This window comes from Oncorhynchus keta, chromosome 9, assembly GCF_023373465.1.
Source record: "Oncorhynchus keta strain PuntledgeMale-10-30-2019 chromosome 9, Oket_V2, whole genome shotgun sequence".
NCBI classification, from domain to species: Eukaryota; Metazoa; Chordata; class Actinopteri; order Salmoniformes; family Salmonidae; genus Oncorhynchus; species Oncorhynchus keta.
In genome coordinates, this window is record NC_068429.1 from 13,445,004 (window position 1) to 13,471,227 (window position 26,224).

Genomic DNA, 26,224 nt, shown 5'->3' on the forward strand with positions numbered 1-26,224 from the left:
TTGGATACTTAGTGGTCTGACTAGACAGACCTATTGAGGCAGTAGTAGAGACCTATTTCCTAGCTCAATGTGTTTGCTGTTCATCCCACCCTCCCGATGCTTGTCCACACATGGTCCCCACATGCCCCTGGCAGAGACTCACGGGTCCCCCACTGAAGAGCGTTGACAACCCTAACCGACAATACCGTCCCTTTTTTAATTTCCTAGAATCTCCCATCACCTCCCTCAATAGCCCAGTGTACCTGCCACTGCCAGACCCCAGCGAAGCTGCTGAGTCATTGTTAGGGGACGCAGGCAGGGAGCTCTTGTTGACAGATGGCCTTGGCGAGGCAAAGCTGAGCACCCTTCCCTCTACACAGCCCATCCCCGTCACATGCTGGGGTACATGCCAGAGGCGCCGTGCTCTTTTATAATTTACACACCTATTTATACATCTATTGTAATGGAGCCACACCTCCGATCAATTTACCTACCCGACATGCTAGAGTAGATGGTGACGTTTCCCCCCATTAGTTTCATCCTTCCATGAACCCGTTTAATCTCCTGTATACACAAAACCCAAACTGAGGATTACGTTTTGTTTGATGGTGTCAGAGCTTCCCAACAGAATCCTCTTTACCATCAAATAATACACAAACACTTGGTAGGCTATTCTGTTAAGTGGCTGAGTGTAGCACTGCGTTACTTCAGGCATCAGCCGGCGGTTGCTAAGATGAGTGAAAGGGGATGGGGGGGGTTGGAGGAGGAGCGCATAATGCTGAGAAAGAGGACAAGAGAACCCCAAGGGAAGGGTGTGAGGAGGAGGAGAAGCTCCACTCTTCACCTTCTCTAGAGACACACTTGTCCTGAGAGCTGTGAGTGACTCATCTACATGAGACCACATCTAGTGTCATCTCATCTATTGATCTTTACATGTAGAAAAAGTGCAAAGTCATTCTGCATTGGTCGATCAGTAGCTATAGTAGTGTACCTTCCAAAACAGTTAAGTGAGTCACTATGCACATGATGGGCAGAATGAAAGTTGAAACAAATTAAATGAATGATCATGGAATGGTGGCGCTTTGTTCTGCAACGCCATAACGCTGGCCAATAAATTTGACCATCCGATAGATAGCATGATGAGTCGGTCTCCTAGGGCCTGGAGCGGGGTGAACATCCCTGTCCTTATCACTGAACACTGAGGGCATTGCCCCTGCTGTATCAGCCAGCCTGTATCTGTTTTGTCATGTAACACGGTCACCCTGCGGACTGGGGCTATCAATAAACCCAAGGTCATCCATACATTCAATGAACACTCTCCACGTCGTCTCTCATCACCCTCTAATGTGCCCGAAAGGCACAGTACGACAACTGACTTTGGCGTTGTGGGCCTTGGAATGCCAATCCTGGGTAAATGAAGGACCGTGGACGAGAACAAGCCCTGTATTGTCACGTCGGCCAGACCTCATCTCCTGTTCCTGTGTCAATCTTCCTGAAATGGAGACTGCGGACCCGTGTCTGGCCCTCTCTGGGCCTGGGTGGTGTATCGAACGCTGGCAGAACATCAATACCCATTCGTGCGCGTAGCCGGGTGGACGTTTGCATGCAGTCGATGGTTACTTATTTTTCCACACTGCCGGTGGCGACTGGGTTAATCACTATACATGTGTATATGTTGTTTGGGGTCAACTTTTGGTTCAGTGCCCGTAAAGCAGGAAGTCTAGACAGATTTAAAAAATAAAAATATATATATTTTTAAAGATCCTGTCTTCAAGCTTCCTCTTTTTCTGGGCCTTATTTCTGCCTTAATAGGTGGGGAGTACCAGGGATGGGATGTTGTAAAGGCTTTTGAATGCGTGGCTTCCTCTCCTGTGCTGTCCCTGGTGAGGGTGGGCTGGGGGGACTGCAGGCTGGGGGCGTCCTGGGCCACTTAGATGGAACAGCATGGGGCGGTGGGCACTGAGAGACCAACCCAGTGAGGCAGCCACCCACTTCACGGCATTGTCTCTGCAGGGATGCTTCCTGTGTTTGACCTTCTCCAGCCAATACAACCACAGATTAATCTCGTGTGTGTGTGTGTGTGTGTGTGTGTGTGTGTGTGTGTGTGTGTGTGTGTGTGTGTGTGTGTGTGTGTGTGTGTGTGTGTGTGTGTGTGTGTGTGTGTGTGTGTGTGTGTGTGTGTGTGTGTGTGTGTGTGTGTGTGTGTGTGTGTGTGTGTGTGAGAGCTGGGGAGTTTTCTCTGTCGGATAAAGAGCAAAATAAGATCTTGTAGATTGTTCATAGAGATGAATGAACATGGGTGAACAACCGTTTAATTCAGAGATAATAGTATTCAGATGTGTGAACTTGCACATTTACTTTAATAAGGGTCTTTTTCCATTGTGTGCTGACCATAGCCTGTCTGTCTCGTTCTGTTTGCAGGAGCCGTTTGAGGATGGCTTCGCCAACGGGGATGAGCTCACCCCGGCCGAGGAGGCCGCAGCCAAGGAGGCGTCCGAGCCCAAGGGAGCAGTCAAGTTCGGATGGATCAAAGGGGTTCTGGTGAGTAGTCAACCGACTCTCGTCTCTTTGACATCCTGAGAGCGTTGTCCCCCTGGTTACCTTTTTGTTATGTGACACTATCTGTGTGTGTCTGTCTCTCATTTATAGTAGACATTTTCATTCAAAGTGACTTACTGTAATGCTTGCATAAATGTTTTACGCCTGGGTGGTCCCTGGACTTGTACCCACTATCCTGGCGTTGCAAGAGCCATGCTATAGCAATTGAGCTACAGAGGACCAATGTGAAATTTCTGCCTCTACAATTGGTACCGCATAAGCACTTCTCTTTTTAGTCCTGACATTGCAGGGAATGCAGTGTCCTCAAGTTATTCTTGAACACAATGTTCAATGGCATAGACCAGGGATAATCTAGATTCAGACGCGGGACAATGTTTTTGTTGAGCGAATGTTTGCACGGGGTGGGGGCGGAACATAAATGCTAATCATTTCTAGACTGCAAATTGACCGCAAGAAGCCCCCCCATTCAAAGTACAGAAAATTCCTCCCACAATTAGCCTCTGTAGTATAAAGTTCCCAGGTGGTTACTTAAACTTTATTTGGAATTCAGATCTCAATATGCACATATTATCATTGGACTATAAGAGTCCCGTGGCTGCCTCCCCCCTTTTTTTGTGTGGGTGCTTATTTGTATTAGTTCCTATTGCAGTTAAAGAGGAACCTCAACAAGTGGTAGATTACATGAGCATGTCACCAAACAAACTGAGGTGTGTGTCGATCACACTCTACAGGATTCTAGCAAGAATTGCTTTTGCTGATTTGAATCCTTCCAGGTCTGTCCAGGCCATAGCATGTTTCCGAGACTAATGCACATGTGTCAAACCCATTCCAAGGAGGGTCGAGTGTTTTTCACTCCTCCCTTGTACTTGGTTTGATAAATTAAAGTCACTAATTAGTAAGGAACTCTCCTCACCATGGTTGTCTAGGGCTTTAATTGAAAGGAAAAAAACAAAACTCAGCCAACACTAGGCCCTCCATGGAATTAGTTTGACAGCCCTGCTCTAGTGTGAGCATCTGGCATGATTGTAGCACAGTGTTTCCCAAACTTGGTCCTCGGAACCCCAAGGGTGCACACTTTTTTTTGTTTGTTTTTTGCCCTTGCTCAGCTGATTTCAAATAATTAAAACTTGATGATTAGTTGATTATTTTAATTAGCTTTGTAGTGTTAGGGGAAGAAAAAAGAAAAAACGTGCACTTCTGTGGTCCCCAGGACCGAGTTTGGGGAAACATTGTTGTAGCTACTTGTCAGTGCATAGTTTTCAAAATCTACAGTGCTTTTAACTACATCCTCAATTTTCAACTCTACTGATAATTTTGTCACAGACTGAGTTAAGAATCAAAAGTGTCTACTCTGGTCTTGGCACCTGTGCTCTAGCCAACAGCTTGCAGATACAGTGTGGCTAGGCTCTTGGGGTGGCTAGTCTACATGATGAGTTTGTTATGGATATGATAATTTTTATTTGTCAAGCATCGATCATCACGTCTCCGGAGTTAGACCCTCGAGCATCACGTCGCCGGAGTTAGACCCTTGATTATTTATTGGAAAGCAGCATCAAGCTCATCACCATGCACTTTCACCACCCTGTGATGTTCATCATAAAGTATTTAATCTATAGGCTAATGAACTGCATGCTTTCCCGAGCAGTAGTGGGAGGACCACACACCATGTTATTGCATGACTCCAAGTTTACTTCGAAATAACAGTTATTATATCAATATTTGCACATAAGTGACTTTTCCACTGCCATTTCCCACATTAATTTTACTGACAAAAAAAGATCCCACAATGTCGAACAAACAAATTGTTCGGCATTTATAAAAGTACACAAAACTTCCTGTTTCCATCACTGCTGTCAATTTTTTTTATTAGGTCTTTACTGTGGATGGAAACATGGTCAATGATTTTTATTTGAAATGGATAAAACTGTGGTAGATATTAATGAATGTTCTTAGAGGTTGACAGTGATTTGAATAGGCTAGTTATTTCATTTTTAACTTACATCAGCCGTGGCTGCCCGACTAAGCCTGGCCAACATTTATTTTAGCATGTCATATCAACATTTTAATATCATATATTTCATTGTTGTCCAAAGTTTTCCAATTTATATCAGAACTTTAATCCCTGTTTGAATCGTTCTTCTGACCTTAAATTGCAAGCTTGGTGCTTGTAGCAATTTTGACTAGACAAGTAGATGCCAAGGCGGAACTGCTGCTTTCACTAGGTTTGGAATCTTGCCCTTTAACATTCGGTTCAAACCTTGATTGAATCCTCATCAGTCTTTCAAAAGTTAAGCCTATCTATCTGGATTTCGCCTATCGGATAGGGTTAAATGCATAGAAATCATTGACTTGAATGGTACTCCCGTTCTTTTCAATGTATTTCAATGCATTTAATTCTATCCGATAACTTGAAAAGCTGGGCCCCGGGTCTTGGACATCTAATCAGTGGATTCCCACCGGCAATGTTTCAAGACCAGGTTATTGGAAACCTCTCTGCTGAGTGAAGTGTTCACGTTACTTGTCATGCGTCCTAACTGCCACCCCTTCCTCTGTGCAGGTGCGCTGCATGTTGAACATTTGGGGCGTGATGCTCTTCATCCGCATGTCATGGATCGTGGGACAGGCGGGAATTGGTAAGACACCCTGGAGTTGAGCTTGGGAGTCTATGTGAATTACTTTTTATTTATTTTATTTATTAATAAATAAATAAAAAATAGTTTTATTCACACACGACCTCATCCCAAACCCCCACCTTCCCAACCATCCCTCCTCCCCTCACCTCTCGACCATTCACCGTCCAGATGTGAAATGTTGCCACACGGCGACATATGCAGTCAACTGTCACGCACTAGCTTGTTTTTCTAGCGGCGCCGCTACTATTCACAGGTCTTCTCAGAATGTGTGAATGCCTGGAGAGGTAGAGCGAGAGAGGGGAAAGCCTCAACAAGCAGATAATTGACTACTCATTATTGCAGTTATTTGCCTCTTAGAAGTTTGTAGAAATGTTAATGCTGATATTTGTATTTGTTTTGTTAATCAACCATGACCTCCATTTTCTTTCACAGTTCTCTCCTGTGTGATCGTTCTCATGGCAACAGTTGTGACCACCATCACCGGCCTTTCGACCTCAGCGATTGCGACCAACGGCTTTGTACGAGGAGGTATGAACACTTGCATATTTAAAGTGTGTTTCCAAAGAACCCCCAAGGACTCCCAGTTCTTCCAAGCCTAATCTCTACTATAAGACTAGTTAGTTAACATGTTCATCCCTCTATGAAACCATAAAATGCATGAGTAAATCAACATGGATCGCTAATGTATCATGAAATGTAGTAGTATCTGTGTAACGGAAGGCTCGTTCTCTGATGGTGTAATAAATCTGACACTCCAGGTATAGTCATTGCAGTGCAGGCAAGTATAACTCACTCTGGCTTCAGGATGCAGTCAGGGTTTCATCCAGGTATAGTCCGGGTGCCCTGGGGTGAGTTGAGCTGGGCTATGTATCTTACCTCCGCTAAATGTCCACCTGATACAGCTGTGAGGTTTAGCCAGCAGCATACCACCCTGCATCCCACTGCTGGCTTGCTTCTGGGAGATGGGAGACCAGATGCTGCTGGAAGTGGTGTAGGAGGCACTCTTTCCTTTGGTCTAAAAAAATATACCAATGCCCCAGGGCAGGGATTGGGGACATTGCCCTGTGTAGGGTGCCTTCTTTCGGATGAGACGTTAAACAGGTGTCCTGACTGTGGTCACTAAAGATCCCATGGCGCTTATTGTAAGACTATGGGTGTTAACCCTCGTGTCCTGGCAAAATTCCCAATCTGTCCCTCATACCATCATGGCCACCTAATCATCCCCAGTTTACAATTGGCTCAATCATCTCCCCTCTCCCCTGTAACTAATTCCCCAGGTTGTTGCTGTAAATGAGAATGTGTTCTCAGTCAACTTACCTGGTAAAATAAGGGTAAAATAAATAAAAATAAAGAGCAGAACAACTACGAATAGTGGCGTGCGAGTGTGCCTCTGCATCATTAGCACATGCTTTCGTCAAGACAACATATAGGTGATTCGGTTAGTATTGGTCCATTTTCATAGCTGGTAATAGTTGTGAATGGAAGTCCAGACGTTGTTGTTTTCCTTCAATTTGTTACATCCCGAGGAAGCTGATTTTCTCTCTTTAATTATCAGCTCAAATTTCTGCCCCTCGGAAGTCAAGGACAACTTCACTGTACATTTTCCTTAACATCCAAAACCATTGGGTTTTAATGAACTCCCTCCTTCCCCGGGCCCTAGATATGCCATCGCCTCCACTCGCTAATCTCTTTACCTTGAGGAAGGTCAGGATATTGCAAACAACAGGAGCCTGACTGAGTGCCTCTGCCAGATTTAATAATGACTTGCCTGATGACTCGCTGATTTCTCTTTCGCTAGAATTCTGATGCAAATCACTTCTCTCGTCCAATCATATCATAGTCCTCCAGTCAAGTTATGCACATCTACCGGAGTGTCAGAGCATGCGTCAAATGTATATAAGTACAGAAACAGTTTTTCTTTTCCAAGCCCACTCCATGTGAATTCCTCACTTTGATGAGAAACCATTAACAGAGGATAAAGAAAACGTGGAGTGGCTTTAATTGGGTGTATGGAACGTTCTGGCCCGGTGTTGCCTAGTGTAATCGGAGCTCACCAAGCGTTCATCAGTGGGCTGATTGGGAGGTCATGGGAAGGGCAACACCGTTATTCTGCCTCTCCCACCCCACCTGGCCGATGTTCATCAGCGTAGACTTAATTAATGTCTGTTGCTAATGGCCACAAGTCTTTCTTTGATCATCTCCGGTGACTCGGTAGCTCTTCAGGTGTCGATGGCTGCAGGTGTGTTGTTGCCTTTAATCTTCAAAGCAAACATTTGATAGCTGTTATTGGTTCTTGAACAGAGAGCCCTTAGACATAATAATGTTATGGACTCATAACAAAAAACACAAACTCTTAATCAAAAAGCTCAAGGGCATGTTGTTAGAAACCAGGACTACAAGACTGTCATTGTTGCTATTACAGTCCAGCCAGTTTACTGTTTTTACCAGCTCTGTCTGACCTCTGCTCTTCTGAACATTCGACTAGCCACTGGTGCACAGAAATGAGACTCTCTCCAATAGATTAATACTGCAGCTCAATTTATATTCATTCAAGAGAGGGCGTGCCAACAATCTGCTCAGTGCTCAGGTTTGCAATCCTAATTCTACCCTCGTCTCTCATAATAATTGACTGATGACTTGCTCAAGGTGGCATTATGCTGATTTACAGTACTGTTTTGTTCCCTTTTCTTGGCATGTTTGGATAAATTGGGCTGAGGGTTCCCACGCTACCCATAAACTTAACATTGAACTCCTCTCTGGAATCAATTCAAATATGCAACCTGCAGAGCAGTGGCCGGCTCACATGACATTTGCTTAGTCTCCTGCGTTTGGATATGGAATTAGGTGTCCTCTACAGGTGTGATTTTTACCAGCTGGACCTGGCTATCGTTTACTTCCCTCATCCACGGAACTAAAGATGTATTCTCTTAGGACCTCAATGAGATGTGCCCTGGTTCATTTGGAGTGGAATGAAATGATGGGGGGGGAACACTGGCCGCACATTGCTCCTAGTTTTCGCAGCATGAGGGGAAATTCAATAGTGTGTTTCTAAATCAGTGGTTCTCCCTCAAGTCACTGAGAGCTGGCAGGGAGGTCTGAAATGGATATTAGGATGCTGTCTCTGTGAGGGCAAGGGAAAACCAAAGATTCCATTTTGTTTAAAATATCCTAGTGAGGAAACTATATCGTAGTAAAGGATATTGGTGTTTTCAGCGGGGTATTCCTCCTGGAGACCGCGTATTCGATTCATTCTCATAAGATTTGATGTCTACCACTGTCCGATTGTCTTTGGCGTCAGGCAGCAAGGGAGGCTCCATATAGTGCCCGTTTTTGTTTAGAACAGCACAGTAACCATCAGCTCCTCCTCTGAATTGATTTCTTTCGAAGTAGGCTAATCCATTACCCTTGGGTGGAATGCTAAAACCTTTTTCCCCCCTTGGTAATATCTGTAACGTGTTCAAACATGAACGTCCCCCCTGCTGCTACTGCACCTGCTTTAGCAGGGTGAAGTTGGTGCACTGTGATGAGTGTCAAGAGTAGATTGAAATCACATGCCTTTCGTAGGGTTTACTGTAATACTCCTAATCACAGCAACGTGTACGTTTCTAATCCCATCCAAACTAATCTTTCCAAGTATTCCAGTTATTCCCACATCTCCCTCCAAATGGTCTCTCAATATCAAAATGCCCCTTTCAAAAGGGCAAATCAAAATGTGCTCTCTGGAAAAGGGTTTTGCAATTTGACTTTGATGCTAGAGTGTACTTGATTTAAGTGGAACGAAGAGAGCCAGCAAAAAAATCAAGCATGATCCCACATGAATTTCTCTACCTGCTCATGCCCTCAGAGATTAGTTGTTTTGGTTCCTGCCACTCGTGTATGTAGGAGCACCTGAAGTGCTCTCCAAAGCTGTCAGCAGAGACATGGCATAAAGAGAGCTCAACGAGGAACACCACTCAGCCTGCCGCACTACGAACTCATCTGGCAGCGAAATTAATTGACACATTTAATCTCCCATCTTGGAGCTACTCTACCATCTCCACTCTCATTTGAGCTGGTATGTTGGTTTAAGCGTGTCGTTGAGAGGAGTGTGCTGCACTGCAGCCAAGGTTTGACTGATGTAGGAAAATGCAATAGGCTAGCCTACATATGACAGTTATTTGATTAAACGATTTGTGTTTAACCTTTTTATGAGAGACATTAAATGAAACCCAGTTTTAAATGCTATGTCCATCTGGCCAACTGTCTGTCCATCTGCCTGTCTGTTTGTCAGGAGGGGCGTACTATTTGATATCAAGAAGTTTGGGCCCAGAGTTTGGCGGCTCCATCGGTTTGATCTTTGCCTTTGCCAACGCTGTGGCCGTCGCCATGTACGTGGTGGGCTTTGCCGAAACCGTTGTGGAGCTCCTTGCGGTAAGTCACTGAATCTTTCCCCATGTCGTCATCGACAGTTACGTTTCTTTCACTCTTTCAATACTTTCTTTTAGGCGTTTTTTAATTGCTTTTTCTGGGGACATCTTTGGTTTTTTACTCAGAAGGTTTTGCTGATTCATTTAGTCCATGTTGACCGAGCCTACCGTTTGGAGCATTGTTTCAACATCTGCAATAAGCCTAATCTAATTGGCCTTTGGTTCTCATGATGTTGTTCAATGTTTTATTCTTGGGTTGTTTGCATGGAGGACTGAAAACCCATGCTATTTTTAAGGGATGGCTCATGCAAAATTCGTAATAATGAGTCTTCTCCTTCCGAGGTCTTTCAAGTATTTTAACCAAAGATTGGCGCGGTACAATCATGGCCTATTGGTCAGTCCTTAGTCACAGACGAGGGTTAGTTGTTTTGTGCTTTGCTGATTGAAGCATGCCATTGGGATTAGAGTTTAATGTTCTCTGTTCATCAGACCTGAATTTGTTTTGTGTTTTAGTAGTGCTCTATAGTAAAATGAGGTCTGATGTTTTGGGCCTTTCTAAAAGTGGTTGCTAAATGTACAGTACCAGTCAAAATTTTGGACACCTACTTATTCAAGGGTTTTTATTTATTTTTTACTATTTTCTACATTGTGGAATCATAGTTTTGATGTCTTCACTATTAAGTAACACATGGAATCATGTAGTAACTAAAAAAGTGTAAAACAAATCAAAATATATTTGAGATTCTTCAGAGTAGCCACCCTTTGCCTTGATGACAGCTTTGCACAGTCTTGGCATTACTGTATGTTGCATTGTACATTCTATTTTGAGTTAAGTATTAAATTGTAAAGCTGTTGAAAATAACTTTAGCAAAATATTTGCAATGCTTTTTCAAATGGCCATTATCACAAAGTATCTGAACAGCGGAAAGCCAGGGATGAATTTGAGAGGATTTCTCCTACCTCATGGCCTGACAGTGAAGTTGATATTCTCCTGTAATTTCTCACAGAGCATGGATTGCATCATGACTGATGAAATCAATGACATCCGAATTGTCGGAACCATCACAGTCATCCTTCTCCTGGGTATCTCCGTGGCAGGAATGGAATGGGAGGCCAAGGTAAGATAACATACAACTATGTTTGATTGAATAGAGCTCTCAAACTGCGACTATCTAGAACTTAAGGTGATATTGAACTACAACTTGTCTCTGATGTTGAGCCTCAAGTTGGTGGAATTCCTTCCAGACTGAGTGAATGCAGACATTGATGTGTGCTGTGCAGTTGGCTAGATTTAATGCATGTGACTAGTGCTAGTTGGAGTTGGGAGGTGTGGTGAAAGTCGAGCTAACCTGTCCATATGTTCATTCTGTCCACAGGCTCAGATTTTCCTGCTGGTTGTTCTGATCACGGCCATCTTTAACTACTTTATTGGCTCCTTCATCCCCCTCCAGTCCAAGGAGTCGCAGGGCTTCTTCGGCTACGACAGTACGGCCTTTGGTTCTCCCTTTACACAACACAAACTGACATGACTGTCAAACAAAATAGAAGACTGTCAAAGACTATTACATTGACACAGTAGCGGTGGTTGGATTGTGGACCTATAATGATTCTGAAGTCATGAGCACTGGCTAAAATTGTGCCAGAGATGTTTTTGCTGAAATCACAAAATCAAACCAATTCGATTATTTGAAATTTACTTTGCGGCCTGATTCCCAGCTCTGAGATCGAGTCTGACTGTCCGAACATACACACTGCTTGCTTTGTCAGCATTCTCAGTTTTGCTTAACCCCCTCCCCTCCCCTCTCTCTCACCCCTCCCCCTCACTCTAAGGTGGGATTATGATGGAGAACATGGGTCCGGACTTCCGGGGCACAGAATCGTTTTTCTCAGTCTTTGCCATATTCTTCCCTGCAGCCACTGGCATTCTGGCCGGTGCCAACATCTCAGGAGACCTTTCTGTAAGACCCCCACGTTATTTAAAAAGACATCACAAACGAGCAAAAGACTAACCTCAATTCATATACAGTCAATGGAACCCCTATATTGTCTTGATTTAAATGGCGTGTGCGTGTGCGTGTGTGTGTGTGTGTGTGACTTGATATGAAATCTATGTTGGAGACTTAAGCATTTATTTATATTCACAGGACCCACAACTGGCCATCCCAAGGGGAACACTCTTGGCCATTCTTATCACCGGTATTGTCTACCTGGGTGTTGCAATTTCTACTGGTATGTGGTATTCGCCCCTAACAAGACCAAATAAATATAACAGAGACAAAGTTTGACATTTTGTATTTTTCATTAAAGGCTCATGCATCGTGAGAGACGCAACAGGAAACGACAACGACACTCGCAGCGCCCAGATCATGTCTAACTGCACCGACGCCGCCTGCAAGTTCGGCTACGACTTCTCCTCCTGCAAGAGTGACGACGGCCTGTACAACTGCAAATATGGACTCCAGAACGACTTCCAGGTATGTCTGATTGTGTGCCGTTTCCCACCTAGAACGCTAGCCATTTTGTAGCAATATCACAGTTGAGTAGTGTTAGGTTCTCATTCTCAGAGTAAAAAACTCTTAAGGACACTATGGAAGCTTAACCAATTTGAATTCTTCCCAGAGGGCCAATACAGCTGAATTCAGACAAAACATGTTTCCACCACAAGTATATAAACTCCAATTTAGGTACTCCTCCTTCTCTCCAATCCTTACATCTCACCTTTCACATGCTTTTTCTTCAGGTCATGAGCATCGTGTCTGGTTTCGGACCCATCATCACCGCCGGGATCTTCTCCGCCACTCTGTCCTCTGCCCTGGCGTCTCTGGTCAGCGCCCCCAAAGTATTCCAGGTGAGTCCCTAGACTACCCTCCCCAGATACCACTTCCCTCCTCTGTCCCTGCTAGTCAGTTTATGCTTATACTATCCATACTGTATGAAATACTAACAGTGTCATGTTAGTTACTGTCCCATAGACGCAGATAAAAGGCAAGATTGTGCTCTCGTATCCCAATGTTCCTTCGTTATCTAGGGTCCTATCCGCTGATTAGTATAGCAGTGTCCAATTCCAATGATTTTGTTCCTTCTCCAGGCTTTATGCAAAGACAACATCTACCCTGGCCTGGAGATGTTTGCCAAGGGCTACGGCAAGAACAATGAGCCCCTCCGCGGCTACATTCTCACGTTTTGCATCGCTCTAGCCTTCATCCTTATTGGTACGTAGTACGCTATCCAGGTTTCTGCATCGAATGACAACACTGTTATTCACAATACGAATTTCTGTAGTGTGTCAGGAATGTGTATGTAGTGTGACATTCAGTAGTATAGTTCTGTCCTGTTTGGGACAGCCAATTACCTAAAGAGCACTATTGAATGTCTATGGACAGTTGCCAATGAACATATACAAAGTGTTAATCTAAACAGCCATGTTTTTGTTTCATTTTAGCCCAGTTGAACATTATCGCTCCCATCATCTCCAACTTCTTCCTGGCCTCCTATGCTCTCATCAACTTCTCTGTGTTCCACGCCTCTCTGGCCAACTCTCCAGGTAAGGCCTCATTACCTGAGGAAAAGTTATATATGCAGGAAGACCGGAGGTTTAATACGACAAAAAAACTGCCACAAAGGTCCTGACTATAGCCACAAATATGGTACTTTGCTGAAGAAACCTCCTAGATTTGCTAGTTAAAGGGGCAATCTGCAGTTTTTGGACAGCTTTTTACCGAAACGGGTGGGAAGAACGCTTTAAACGTTTCAACTGCGGATTTCCACTTTCAGAGTAAAGTCATGAGTCTTAACTTAAGTCATTGGTCACAAGTCCTTCTGGCTTAAATACTTGATTTAATAGGAAATGATAGGACTTCCACACTAATTATTTCCAGTACAAGGCATACAATAGTCTTCCCTTTAAACCACTTCAATGCAGTCATGCAATGGTGGCTCAAGTTGTCGTTCCATTTACTGTAGAGGCTGGCCACATGGCGAAGACATCATACCCAGTGGAGTGTTTTTGTTGTTATGTTCACTTTTAATGGCTCATCCAGGAATACCTTTTAAACAGATGTCAACTATAGAATTAGAAATAACATTTGTTTACACTTCCACAGCACTCCATGAACGCTCTTCCTAGAAGCTAGGCACAGCCTTTCTATGACGGCCAGGAACTGACTAATCATCTTGAAGGCAGACTCTTGACATTGTGGAGGGAGATAGGGCAGTCCTAACTCTGATTCTCATTGAATAGGACTTGTTTAATATGCATGGCACCAGTGGTATGTTTTGCATAGAGTCTTATCAATCTGCCATTCCCAAATAACTCAGCTTAAGTAATGACATGCCTATCTGAACATTTTCATATCCGGCGAGTTGTTTTATTAAGTAACGGCTACTGTGATCTTTATCTTAGGAAAGTAGTTTGGAATAAATGGGAATGTCTCAATTACTCATAATACACATGCAATATTATGCAATTGATACTGTACTTGGCTGAAAACAATACTGCTGAAAAGCAGCTTGCTGCTCTTTATTATTCAATGTAACACATTCTCTATTTTGGATTTGACCCTTGTCTGACTGGAGGTTTGACAGACACAAATCAGAGGATGGGGTTTAGTACTGAAGCTAGCTTGGGCATAATGGGACAGTCACTAATTTGCACTCGGTTGATCAAAGATGGACGCCGTCCACTCAGTTTCAACTGTCAGTCTAACGGTGTCAAGAAATCAAGATCTCTGCTTAGATTGACTGTTATTCTTTTTTTTAAATGCCTAGTCGAAATCATGGAAGATGGAAGAAACAGATTAACCATTTTCAATGTGATATTTTTATCCTGTTGTATCGTTCAGCAGTCGTTGTATAAAGTGACGTTTGTTTTTCCCTTAATACCAAAAAACCCTAGGAGAACAGAAGGTAGAGTTGATATCTAATTCTGACATTGTCCGCACAGACCATTAAATTACACAGACTTAAAGGGTACATGACTCACCAAAGGCAAGGCAATAGACACTTGGCTTCTCACCTCTGGAAACTCTCAAACTGGCAATGTCTAACGCCTTCTTTTCTGGCTCTAGCCCATTGTCTCTCTCCCATGACTGCGTGTAAAAACAGTAATGTGGCAAAGAATGACGTCACAAACAATGTACCCTTTAGGTCCTGTTTTTTTTGTAGTTCTTGTCATTGTGTAACCGTGCACACAGTCAAACTGTGCCCCATTGTTCCAGTTTACTAAACTCCCACTGGTCTAGTGTCTCTAGTACCCAATAAATGGGCATCCAGTAGCCGTGGATGTAACATTCTCTTACAATGTTCTAACTGGTTGCTAACTCTGATTTTTAACTCCATTTTTAATCCAAGTGCATATCCATGCTCTTATTCATTCAGTGACATTGCCATATTAAGCCGCCTTCCATTTTTTTTTTTATGATTCAGTAATTTCACTAAAACCATGTATGTGAAGACATAATGCAAGTCGTAAATTAACAAGAGTTTTCAGCTATGGTAAGCAGCTCGCCATAGAGTCACTGGTTCTTCATAGACATGAGGGGCAGATTTGATCTAACCTTTCGGATTCTACCTCTGTTCAAGTTCACATTTTCTTCCTTAAATTTGGTTATATAACCCATTCCAGCCCCTCTGTCTTTTACAAGAAGGACAAATGTCATATGCTGTCACCCCTTGGTATGGCTGGCCCCCCAAGTGCATGTTATGAGGGTTCTTCTAAGGGAGTCCACCTAACGTTTCGCTGAACCATAGGATGGCGCCCCAGCTTCAAGTACTACAACATGTGGGTGTCCCTGGCCGGAGCCGTGCTGTGCTGCGTGGTCATGTTCGTCATCAACTGGTGGGCAGCCTTGATGACCAACGTCATTGTCATGGGCCTCTACATCTACGTGAGCTACAAGAAGCCAGGTGAGTGACTCGTCAACAGGCCAAGTCGGCCATCTTGGATTGCCTCAACATCGACTAGTGTTATTTTGCCAAGATAGGTGCTCATTGTGAAACTTGATGTGGATTATCGTTGTCGTGGGTTATCGGTTATTTTACTTTACAAACTACAGCAGAATATTGTCATGAATTAGCCTACAACAAAAAAAAAATTCCCGAAAGAGGTCCTATTGAATGTCAATCGATGTAAATTATGCTTTCACCACTTAACGTAAATAATTGCCTAGTTCTTTTGATTCCACTGAAATGTCAGCCTCTATCAGCCACAGTAGCACAGTGCACTGGAAGTCCGTCCCTTGTTGCCCAAAGATGCTTTGAACACAGAATGTGAATCAGGTCCCACTATTGATATTTCAAGTTATTTTATTGCTGATGCACATACGTATTTTGGTGGTAAGCATTTGCCTCACAATGAGGTGTTTGTTATGCACCCTCTGCTGCAGTGCAGCCCAGGCCAACACGGTTTAAATGTATTTATAGCAAAACGCAGGGTTGTGGAAACTTTCTGAATTCAACTGAAGTGAACTGGCTTTTCACAATATTATATTGCATTAAGAGTTGCTTGTGGCTCCATTTGCAGGTTAGAAAATATTTTCACAAACATTTTTGTGGGAAACTTTGATTGTCTGTTAATTCGCATATGGATTTCTGAACAACTTTTTGTTCCTTCTGTGATGTTATCTAGTACATGAAGAGACTTTCCCTCCGGTGTTTCTATGGTGATTTGCCAAAGGGCTGGCTCGTTCTGTTAAGCTACCCGCCCACGCAAGGCAGTGTGACATTAAATGGGGGCCTTTTTGAAATGTCTAGAGCTGGGAGGGTGCAGCAGGTGGGGAAACAGCTACATGCTGTTACATGCCCTCGCCTGTGTTGGTGCTCAGCCTCTCTGGCCTGGCTGTGGAGGTCCCCACAGGGGTCAGATGGCTATCTGGGTCCCCATATGGGACCTCTGGGTAAACACACCTGACCTGTGCTAGAAACCCCAACAGAGCACCAGACACCAATATAGACATCTACAGAGAGGCTTTGTATGAACCCACAAATACACACATGGCTTCACACACTCAATTTGACACATCTCTAATACACAAATGCTCTCCATCACAGATTTACACACACACTCACACGGTGAGTCACAGCTCTACACACACGTACACAGCATCCCTACTGAGTACCACACTGCATGGAAGTTGCTCCAGTGGCCTGACCGTCTTAATGGCCACCCATACAGGGTCATGACTCCAGAATGTGACTGTTTGTCCTGTCTTCCAGATGTGAACTGGGGCTCTTCCACTCAGGCTCTGACGTACCACCAGGCCCTGACCCACAGTCTGCATCTCAGCAGTGTTGAGGACCACATCAAGAACTTCAGGTACTGTACAGAACCCACTCCCATATACACACTTTCACTTCTTAGACCAACGGAAAAGTATGTCTCGTCTTCAAAATGCGCTCGCCCGTATTTATTTAACCTTTATTTAACCTTTATTTAACCTTTATTTAACTAGGCAAGTCAGTTAAGAACAAATTCTTATTTACTATGATGGCCTAACCTGGCCGAACATGGACGACGCTGGGCCAATTGTGCGCCGCCATATGGGACTCCCAATCACGGCCTGATGTGATACAGCCTGGATTCGAACCAGGGACTGCAGTGACACCTGTTGTACTGAGATGCAGTGCCTTAGACCGTTGCTTCACTCGTGAGCCCAAAAGGCTAGGTTCTTTAGTCACTAAACCACCTTATTTTCACCACCAGCGTCCGTCCCGGTCTTTAAATTTCATTATGTTACTTGTTAAATATTTACTGGGTAAAATGTATTGTATTCAGGAAATCTCTATCATTCACATTGTCATAAAGGCTGTTGCCCTGTTAGTTCTAAAAGTATCTGATTGGCAAATTTGATTAATGACGACTCCTTCACTTAATTACCGTTCGATGCTGCTCGGCGAGTCGTCCCTAACGCATGCTCACTGTGTCTTATAGATCAGATAAGGCTGCAGTAGGCTCAGGCTGCAGTAGGCTCAGGCTGCAGACGGGGTAGCGGGGGAGGAAACTGCTGTTTGTCGAGTCAGGCTGCAGCCAGAGCCCTCTCTTGGTCTCGGCACGACACACCCCCCCCCCTGGAGAGGGTTGTGTAACTGCACACCTGGGACAACAATGGCATATGATTGGCATCCTTCACACTCCCCCGCCTCAGGACAAAGGAGCTAAACTAAACCATCTATTTTCAGGACAAAGGAGCTAGACTAAACCATCTATTCTCTGAAACCTAGCATCGGTCATTATCAGGCCACGGTAGAGAGCATGGGGATTAGGCTATTGGTATAGAACTGCGTTTCTCAACTATGGTCTACTGTGCTGTGGCCTCTTTTAGAATGATTCCACATTTATTGAGCCTTTTTATCTAGCTAACTAGATATGTGATGCTTTAGTACTATCATTCTAGTGATGCTTGATTAAACTTACCTGGAGTTTGGACCCAGTGGGTCTCGTTTAGAAACTGATATAGGAAAAGTGCTTCAGTAGAGCTAAACCAGATGAATTTTAAGAAAACGATGCAACCGTTGTGTCGACGTTGTCCGAGCCACAACACAACAACCTTGTGCTTTATTGTTCAATCGCTCTCACATGGACTGTAGGAGGCGCTACGGATGCTGTTCGGACTGCGCCGTTTGTCCTGGAAGTGTTCCAATGGATTGGGGAGGACATTGTCGTCAGCATTCAAACATGTTACTCCTGGCCTTTCCTCCCCCTTCCTGGCTCCCCTAATCCCATGTGCTTAACATATTTGCTTTGATGTGCGCTACTCCGGAGCTCTCGGTCTGTTTTCATTCCTCATCGAGGATATGACGACGTCTTACATTTACATTTACATTTAAGTCATTTAGCAGACGCTCTTATCCAGAGCGACTTACAAATTGGTGCATTCACCTTATGAGATCCAGTGGAACAGTCACTTTACAATAGTGCATCTAAATCTTAAAAGGGGGGTGAGAAGGATTACTTATCCTATCCTAGGTATTCCTTAAAGAGGTGGGGTTTCAGGTGTCTCCCAAGGTCATGAGAAGACACGGTGTGAGATGACGCATTAAGTACAATGTGCATGTGACCTAGCAACAAACAAAAAACAGTCAAAAGGGTTAAGCCAACGGTGGCTGTTGGTCAACCCACCTAGAGAGCTACTGGGTGCTTGCTTTTGTCTCGGCGCTGGTCTAGCACGCCTGATCCGCTGCTCTTCAGAACATGTAGAATCAGAGCAAATGCTTGGAACCAAAAGCCAGTTGCTCTCCGGAAGGACGATTTACTACTCCTGGGTTAGGTCTTTGTGTTAATTTGTGCGCCACTTACTGTTAGCATGGATGCTAACTCCGTTTTGATCTTGTTTTATAACAGACCTCAGTGCTTAGTGATGACGGGCTACCCCAACTCGCGTCCGGCTCTGCTCCACCTGGTCCACGCTTTCACCAAGAATGTGGGCCTGATGATCTGCGGCCATGTTCGCACGGTGAGTAACCAGACGTCGCCCAACCGGAGGCCATTTTGTCTCCATCCCATAACTGTACCATGGCACAGTGTGGGCTCCATTTCATAGTTATTCACTTGTTTCATAGGGTCCATTGAGCCATAGATGAACATTGAGCCATAGATGAACAATCTCAATGCAATGCCAGAACTACTTCTTGTTGACTGCAGGTTACTAAGTGCTGTATTAAATCCCATGAAGATCATTAGAACCGATTTACAGGAAACCAAACACAGTGGCTCCTGTGTTGTTCTGGACTCCTGTGTTGTTCTGGACTCCTGTGTTGTTCTGGACTCCTGTGTTGTTCTGGACTCCTGTGTTGTTCTGGACTCCTGTGTTGTTCTGGACTCCTGTGTTGTTCTGGACTCCTGTGTTGTTCTGGACTCCTGTGTTGCGCTTATTAGTCCCCTGTTCACTTTTAAAATCCACATTTCCTGTTGAGTGAGTCATTGCTCCCATTTAGTTTTTTTGTATTTGTATTTTTTAGCTACTTTGTAAATCGAAATCCCTCACCTGGGGGCAATAAAATGACCGATCCAATAAGACAGTGTGACGACTGGGCTGATGTAATCGTCCCTGTGCTGTGCCCACAATGTGAAAAGGCACTTTACTGACGCTCTGCTGTCAATAGCAGCGAAAAGTCTCTGGCCTTAATCAATTTGCCTCCACCAGAGTGTCAGTGGAGCCAAATGTGACTGGCACGAGATTCCCAGAGGCTGGAGCGTCAGCCTTATTGGCCACTCCAACTTCTCTCCAGTAGCGCCCACTTCACGAGCTCAGAGTATGCCTGGCCCAGCATGCATTTGTAGTTTACTTGTGCTGCTATAGCTACTCTCATGGAGTTTGCAAAATATTTTCATAAAGAAACTGATAAAACACACAGGTGTGAAAATCAAGGTGTCTTCTACAAAGATGAGGAGGAACAATAGCAAGAGAGGGAGTGTGGTGATGTAGTGTCCACAACCTAAGGAATCATTGTAGAATCTGAAAAGACCCTTATCCTGAAAGCATGATGGTGTACTGGGTGCACATGCTAACAGAGAGGAACAAGGTGGGTAGCTAGCTAAGAGTGTCATTTTAGCAAAGTACTTATAAACAAAAAAATAATCTCTCTTAAGTTGTGTTAATTTTTGTTATATTATCTATACAATAGGCCATAATTGATGTTAGTTCAATAGGGCTTTCATATTCCCAGTTTCAAGGAACTTTACATTTTGAACTTTTAGGCCTACCTATAGAGAGAAAAAAGAAAGAAAACAACGATGCATCTCTGCCCAGCCTGGCAACAGTGGCACAAAGGGTGTTCAGCATTCCCAGTAGCTCTGCAAGCAGGGGAGAGGATATTCTCTGCTGCCGGCCTGCTCTCCAGGCACGAGCTTGAAGCCACAGACTCTGGCCAAACTGGTGTTTCTAAAAATATATTCAGACCAAGCCTAATAAGGCATTTTTAGATTAATTTGTATTTAATTCTAAGTAAGTCACAGCATATATGCGTAATTTATAGACTAATGATTTAATACAATAAAATGTTGTTTAAAATGCTGATTGCTTTATGTCCCTACCAGCCTAGTGTCGCACTCGAAAATGCTTCACAATGTATTTCTTTGTAGGCTATAGCCTTGATATAATATAGCCTAAATAATTCATTTTCCTTCCTTATGCTCCCTGTCTGGCTCCTGACCTATTTACAGTGTTTATATGCTGTTTAATATGACATTCACCTTTTTATGTTTATTAAAATACTTTTAATTCAAATCATGTGGTTTGGTTTCAATACTTCAAAACCAAATAGTAGATCCAGGTAGTTACAAAAATAATGTTGGTTAAATTGTGATTTTAGAGGGGCATTTATTTTTAATTTTTTGAGCGAGGAGCGGTTTTTAGCTTAGCGGTTGGAAAAAATGTGGCGTGCCGCTCCATGAGCGGGATATCTCTCCAAGTCCACTGGGCGTACTGCGGAATATAGTGCCCTCTCTTTCTCTTGCTTGCTTACTCTCTCTCTCACACACCCTCACTCTCTCTATTGCAAAAAAAGAGCAAGTACAACGACACAAGCCAATGCATTTTCTGGCTTAGGGCTGCTTCTTATGCTGAAGCCCCTCTTTAGATATAAGCACGACTCCATCGATAGGCCTTTTAAGAGTGGTTGTTTGAATTAGGGCTTTTTTCGGGACAACTTGAGAACCTTTTCTAACGGTAATTGGTACCGTAAATATATCCAGCTGTGATTTGACTGCAAGGTGGAACTAGTTCTGTTTTGTTAAAGAGTTACTAAATACTACACTTAGCCTTTAGCGTGACTCTATTTTCTTTGTGTTCACAGGGCTCCAGAAGGCCCAACTTCAAAGAGCTGTCCAATGACCAGACACGTTACCAGCGCTGGCTGATGAAGAACGAGACCAAGGCATTCTACACACCCGTGTTCGCTGAGGACATTCGGGAGGGCACCCAGTATCTGCTACAGGTGAGAACAGACAAACGTTACAATAATTGGCAGTGTACCATAGAAATTAAGTGGGCTGTAATTTTAAGTACATCAATTGTGAGAAGTTATTTTAGTTCTATTTCAATTAAAGGTATTTTTATCATCAATTTGACACGAGGTCCAACCGGAACAGAGAGGTGTGGGTGGTTAACGGCCTTGCTCAAGGGCAGAATGACAGATTTTTCACCTTGTTGGTTTGGGGATTCAAACGGGCAACCTTTCAGTTACTGGCCCAGCGCTCTAACCACTAGGCTACCTGCTACCCTACTCAAGTTGCCCTTGAAACACAAGCCTTTGACCTTATACAAAGTTGTCATTATTTATCCTAAAGTTCAAGTGCATGAAAATATATTGAAACTCACGGTAGTGAGCATTGGAGTGAATTCCAGTTCAACTCCATGGAATTGTCAATTGACACTGAAAACTAGAATTAATGATAGCAATGGATCGAGATTGAATTGACCCTGATGCCGATGGTGCTCTTTGATTGCCTGCCAACCAGACTTTTTCTTATGCTTGAAAGCGATTGCGTGACCTGGTTTTTGGTTGATGCAGCACTGTGTGAAATGTATATTTTATTTAACCTTTACTTGACTAGGCAAGTCAGTTAAGAACAAATGATTAGTTATAATGACGCCCCCCCCCAACCCGGACGACGCTGGGTGAATTGTGTGCCGCCCAATGGTACTCCCGATCACGGCCGGTTGTGACACAGCCTGGGAACGACGCCTCTAGTGTCGTTGATAGTGCCTTTGCTAGCTGTGTCACTTGGGGGGGGGGTTAAACTCCTGACCGTGATTTATTTAGTGGTTTCTTTAGGTTGTTCTGACCTGTGTTTTCTCAAGGCTGCTGGGCTAGGTCGTCTGAGGCCCAACACTCTGGTGATTGGCTTCAAGAACGACTGGAAGGACGGAGACATGATGAACGTTGAGACCTACATCCAGATGATCCAGTAAGTCAGCGGGGGCCTCGCAAGCCACCTTGTCAAAAGGCTGTCCACAAAGATGCCTGATTAGAGAAGTAATTTGTTTTAAAGTGATGGGTTGTGAAGATAACAAGCTTTGACACGATATATATATATATATATATACACACACACAACAATATACACACGTGTGCGCACACACACAGCTTGGACTTCCATTTATAAACTTAATCAGAGTCACGTAGGTATTATGGATTTAGGTTGAATCAGTTCCTGGTGTAAAGTGTGTGAATTTTTGTATTAGATTGGAAAGCTAGAGATGGTTCAGCCACAGTATATTAAAAGCTACTCTAATACTTATAGGAATGTGCTCTTTAGTTTTCAATATTTGCTAGCTTCACCTATAGACATCAAAGTATTATTAATTGGCTGAAGTCTGGCTGCCAGTTTACACATCATCGTGAAGTTCTCACCTCTACCAGTAAGGCATTTCGCTTTGTCCTTTGAAACCATTCATTGTGGCCTGAGTCCTTAGCTTGTTTGTTTGCGTTAGCCTGGTTAGTGTATTTTGTCCAAGTGGAAAAGTACAGGTTTTAATGTAGTGTGTTATACACAGAGCCAGGCCCAGTTCTGTGTCAAGCGGCTTCCTGTGAAATGCCAACAGCGCGTGTTTCTTTCTGTTTATCTTTCAGTGATGCGTTTGACTATCAGTACGGTGCCGTGGTCCTCAGACTGAAGGAGGGTCTGGACGTGTCCCACATCTCAGAACAAGGTGTACTCACACACACAGTAACACTTTTGTACCAAACGACATGATACTCTTACCCACCCACACACACACACAAACACTAAAACACTCCCTTGCCAAACGACATGATACTCTTACCCACCCACACACACACACACACTAAAACACTCTCTTGCCAAATGACATGAAACTCTTACCCACCCACACACACACACACTAAAACACTCCCTTGCCAAACGACATGATACTCTTACCCACCCACCCACACACACTAAAACACTCCCTTGCCAAACGACATGATACTCTTACCCACCCACACACACACTAAAACACTCCCTTGCCAAATGACTAATCGCATCAGCTTGTCTCATATTGGTTTCCTCGTAAAATGTTATGTTATTATTGAGAAAATGAATTTCGCACCAGTGCTTTTCTGCGTTCTGCAACTACACAGGGAATCGAGAGCAACCAATAATGAGGTGTGATTCTTTAACTCAATGTGGCTCTCACCAGTTGGAGAGAGAGATTTAATTAAACAAGTAACTCAAATGGATGTTTTATTAGATTTGCTTTCCAAACACAGTCCAACTGCAGATTCTAGAAGATCACCTGGGTCCCACGCGGTCACTCTCTGTTAACCTTCTTATTCATCTTCACCTGAAGGTTGACCTTTTTCTTTCCCCTGTATTTGAAACCCATTTTTCCCTACATATTGTGAAGATGTCTTGGTTGAAGAGTAGGCGTGTTACTCGCACACCATTCTTTCACCAATAAACCTTAGTCAATACATGTAGATAATTGCATTAAAGGAAAAAGTTAGGCCCAAGTCCTTGCTTGTTTGTGGGAAGCGGCTGTATCATATTACCGAGCAGTTCCTAACTGTGTACTTTTTAGTTGAATTAATCTTCCTCAGTCCAGTCATCTGACTTGGCTTGTTACGCAGCCAAAAGTCCACCCAAATTCACCTTAATTGGCCCAAATGGCTTGCCGGCCATTTTCTAACACACTGTTTGCCTTTCACCCATCAAATAACCCCATCATCAAGATAATGACCAACGTTTTAACAGTTACTGGCTACTTCTGTGTTTAGTGGACACAAAATGGAGTCTTGCTCAAGTTGTTTTCCACTCAAGCCCGGGCTACTTTGCAGGTCATTTATTTTCAATGTTAACAGGATGTTCTGTTTGCATTATGCTAATAGTTTAGCATCGCAGGTAATTTGTTCACCATGTTTGCAGGATGTTCTGGTCATGTCAGTTTCAGTTGGCTAATAGTTTAGCTTTGTTGTTCTGCAGATGACCTGCTGTCGTCGCAGGAGAAGACGTCGGGGATGAAGGATGTGGTGGTGTCCATCGACATGAAGGACTCTGACGGAGACTCATCCAAGCCCTCGTCCAAAGCCACCAGCGTCCAGAACAGCCCAGCCATCCAGAAAGGTCAGGAGTTGTAATGGGAATTTCCAGGTGAACCAAAAGGAGCGCAGTCGTTGATGATAATGTCAATCAAAAATCGATCCGGTTTATTACAAGTTGCAACGGGGAGACGCCTCCCTGTTGAAGCAGAGAAAATGTCTAACGAGTCTTCTCTGATATTAATCACACAGCACCGACAGAAGTCACAACATCAGCTGCTACAGAATCACAGTGTCACAGATACATTGTCAGTGTGTCCTCGGCTCAACACGGGCAGACATTTGATACTGGCAGTTAAGCAGCTCAAAGGTAGTTAGTCTCAGCAGATAATTATAGGCTCAAATACAGGAAAGTAATTCATCATATTTCCCATTACAGGCGTCATTCTAAAGTATCCCACATAAACAGGAACGCGTGTCGAGTGCCTTTTTACTTAGATTCTACACCAGTGGTGTTGCGCACACGCCTGCTTCAGCTAATTGAGGTCCTGAGACAGGAAGAAAACACTAGCTCTTCAGGAGCAGTAAGGTTGGTTCACCTCTCTTACTCAACCTAATTGTCCATAACTTCACGGCAGCATGTATGGAAACTTTGGCGTTTTGTGATGACATTCGATGGTCTGATACTCTGCCAAAGTGAACTAGGTTTCTTGTGAAATCACAATGTGAACGTGCTTGAGAAAGAGGTCAGCATGTAAGAATTCTGAAAGCAGTTTATCGCCACACGCCCTATCCCCCCTAGATCTCTCAAAGACCTCCCTTATATCTCGCCAGCCAGTCACTAGGATACACTGAGTGGGCGGCCCTGTAAGTCGCCCGACTCAGAGAGGAAGTGGCCTCTGACCCCGTGACCCCCAGCCTTCCCACTGGAGCCAGTTTGTTAGTCCACAGCCCACAGATGGTGTGTGTGTGTGTGTGTGTGTGTGTGTGTGTGTGTGTGTGTGTGTGTGTGTGTGTGTGTGTGTGTGTGTGTGTGTGTGTGTGTGTGTGTGTGTGTGTGTGTGTGTGTGTGTGTCCTTGTTTACTAACACGTATGTGTACGCACACACATGCACACAAACATCTCATGCACTTAGACGCATATGCACACACACAAACCCAAATACACACACACATTGCTTCACTAAAATGTGTGTTTTCCTCAAACTATGACCAAACAAACAGGGAAACTGTTCCCACAGTGCAGCATGGACAGGCTGGGAACATCAGTTTAATTCTATTTCCTCCCATAGGGAATATCATGATCCTGTGCAGTGACAGAGGAAGTGACATTTCTCACGATTCACTCAATTCCCTCCCACAGTAAATAATGAAGAGCATCTGAAGCTGTGTGTTTGTGTGGGTTTTCTAATGTTACCCTGGTGTGTGTGTGTGTGTGTGTGTGTGTGTGTGTGTGTGTGTGTGTGTGTGTGTGTGTGTGTGTGTGTGTGTACTTTAATGTGCACTTGTTTGATGGAGAGGATGTTTGTGTGCATGCTGGTTGACTACTTAAAGTAAGGTACATGTTTGTACTACATGGTGAACTTTCAGTGCCAAGTGACGAAAACAGCTAGTTGAAGATTAATGTCAAATCTATAATCGTCTTAGCAGTAAGCAATTCTAATGCCGGAA

General features: G+C 43.8%; 2 protein-coding genes across 2 annotated transcripts in view; one reads left to right on the top strand and one right to left on the bottom strand.

Moving 5' to 3' along the window:
- Window positions 1-26,224, bottom strand: part of LOC118387281 (E3 ubiquitin-protein ligase MARCHF3-like) — a 441,656-nt gene that overhangs the window by 332,810 nt on the left and 82,622 nt on the right. The gene's annotated exons all lie outside the window — the stretch shown is intronic.
- The window catches only part of slc12a2 (solute carrier family 12 member 2), a 69,312-nt gene that overhangs the window by 26,522 nt on the left and 16,566 nt on the right, over window positions 1-26,224 (top strand). The window contains exons 2-20 of the mRNA XM_052525214.1: window positions 2,401-2,520; window positions 5,096-5,171; window positions 5,604-5,699; window positions 9,442-9,581; window positions 10,585-10,695; window positions 10,954-11,062; window positions 11,408-11,535; window positions 11,722-11,806; window positions 11,885-12,051; window positions 12,318-12,425; window positions 12,666-12,789; window positions 13,020-13,121; window positions 15,326-15,481; window positions 16,790-16,889; window positions 18,915-19,026; window positions 21,368-21,508; window positions 22,375-22,481; window positions 23,147-23,226; window positions 24,498-24,638. Coding sequence (XP_052381174.1) covers window positions 2,401-2,520; window positions 5,096-5,171; window positions 5,604-5,699; window positions 9,442-9,581; window positions 10,585-10,695; window positions 10,954-11,062; window positions 11,408-11,535; window positions 11,722-11,806; window positions 11,885-12,051; window positions 12,318-12,425; window positions 12,666-12,789; window positions 13,020-13,121; window positions 15,326-15,481; window positions 16,790-16,889; window positions 18,915-19,026; window positions 21,368-21,508; window positions 22,375-22,481; window positions 23,147-23,226; window positions 24,498-24,638 — 2,203 coding nt within the window. The remainder of the gene's footprint in view (window positions 1-2,400; window positions 2,521-5,095; window positions 5,172-5,603; window positions 5,700-9,441; window positions 9,582-10,584; window positions 10,696-10,953; window positions 11,063-11,407; window positions 11,536-11,721; window positions 11,807-11,884; window positions 12,052-12,317; window positions 12,426-12,665; window positions 12,790-13,019; window positions 13,122-15,325; window positions 15,482-16,789; window positions 16,890-18,914; window positions 19,027-21,367; window positions 21,509-22,374; window positions 22,482-23,146; window positions 23,227-24,497; window positions 24,639-26,224) is intronic.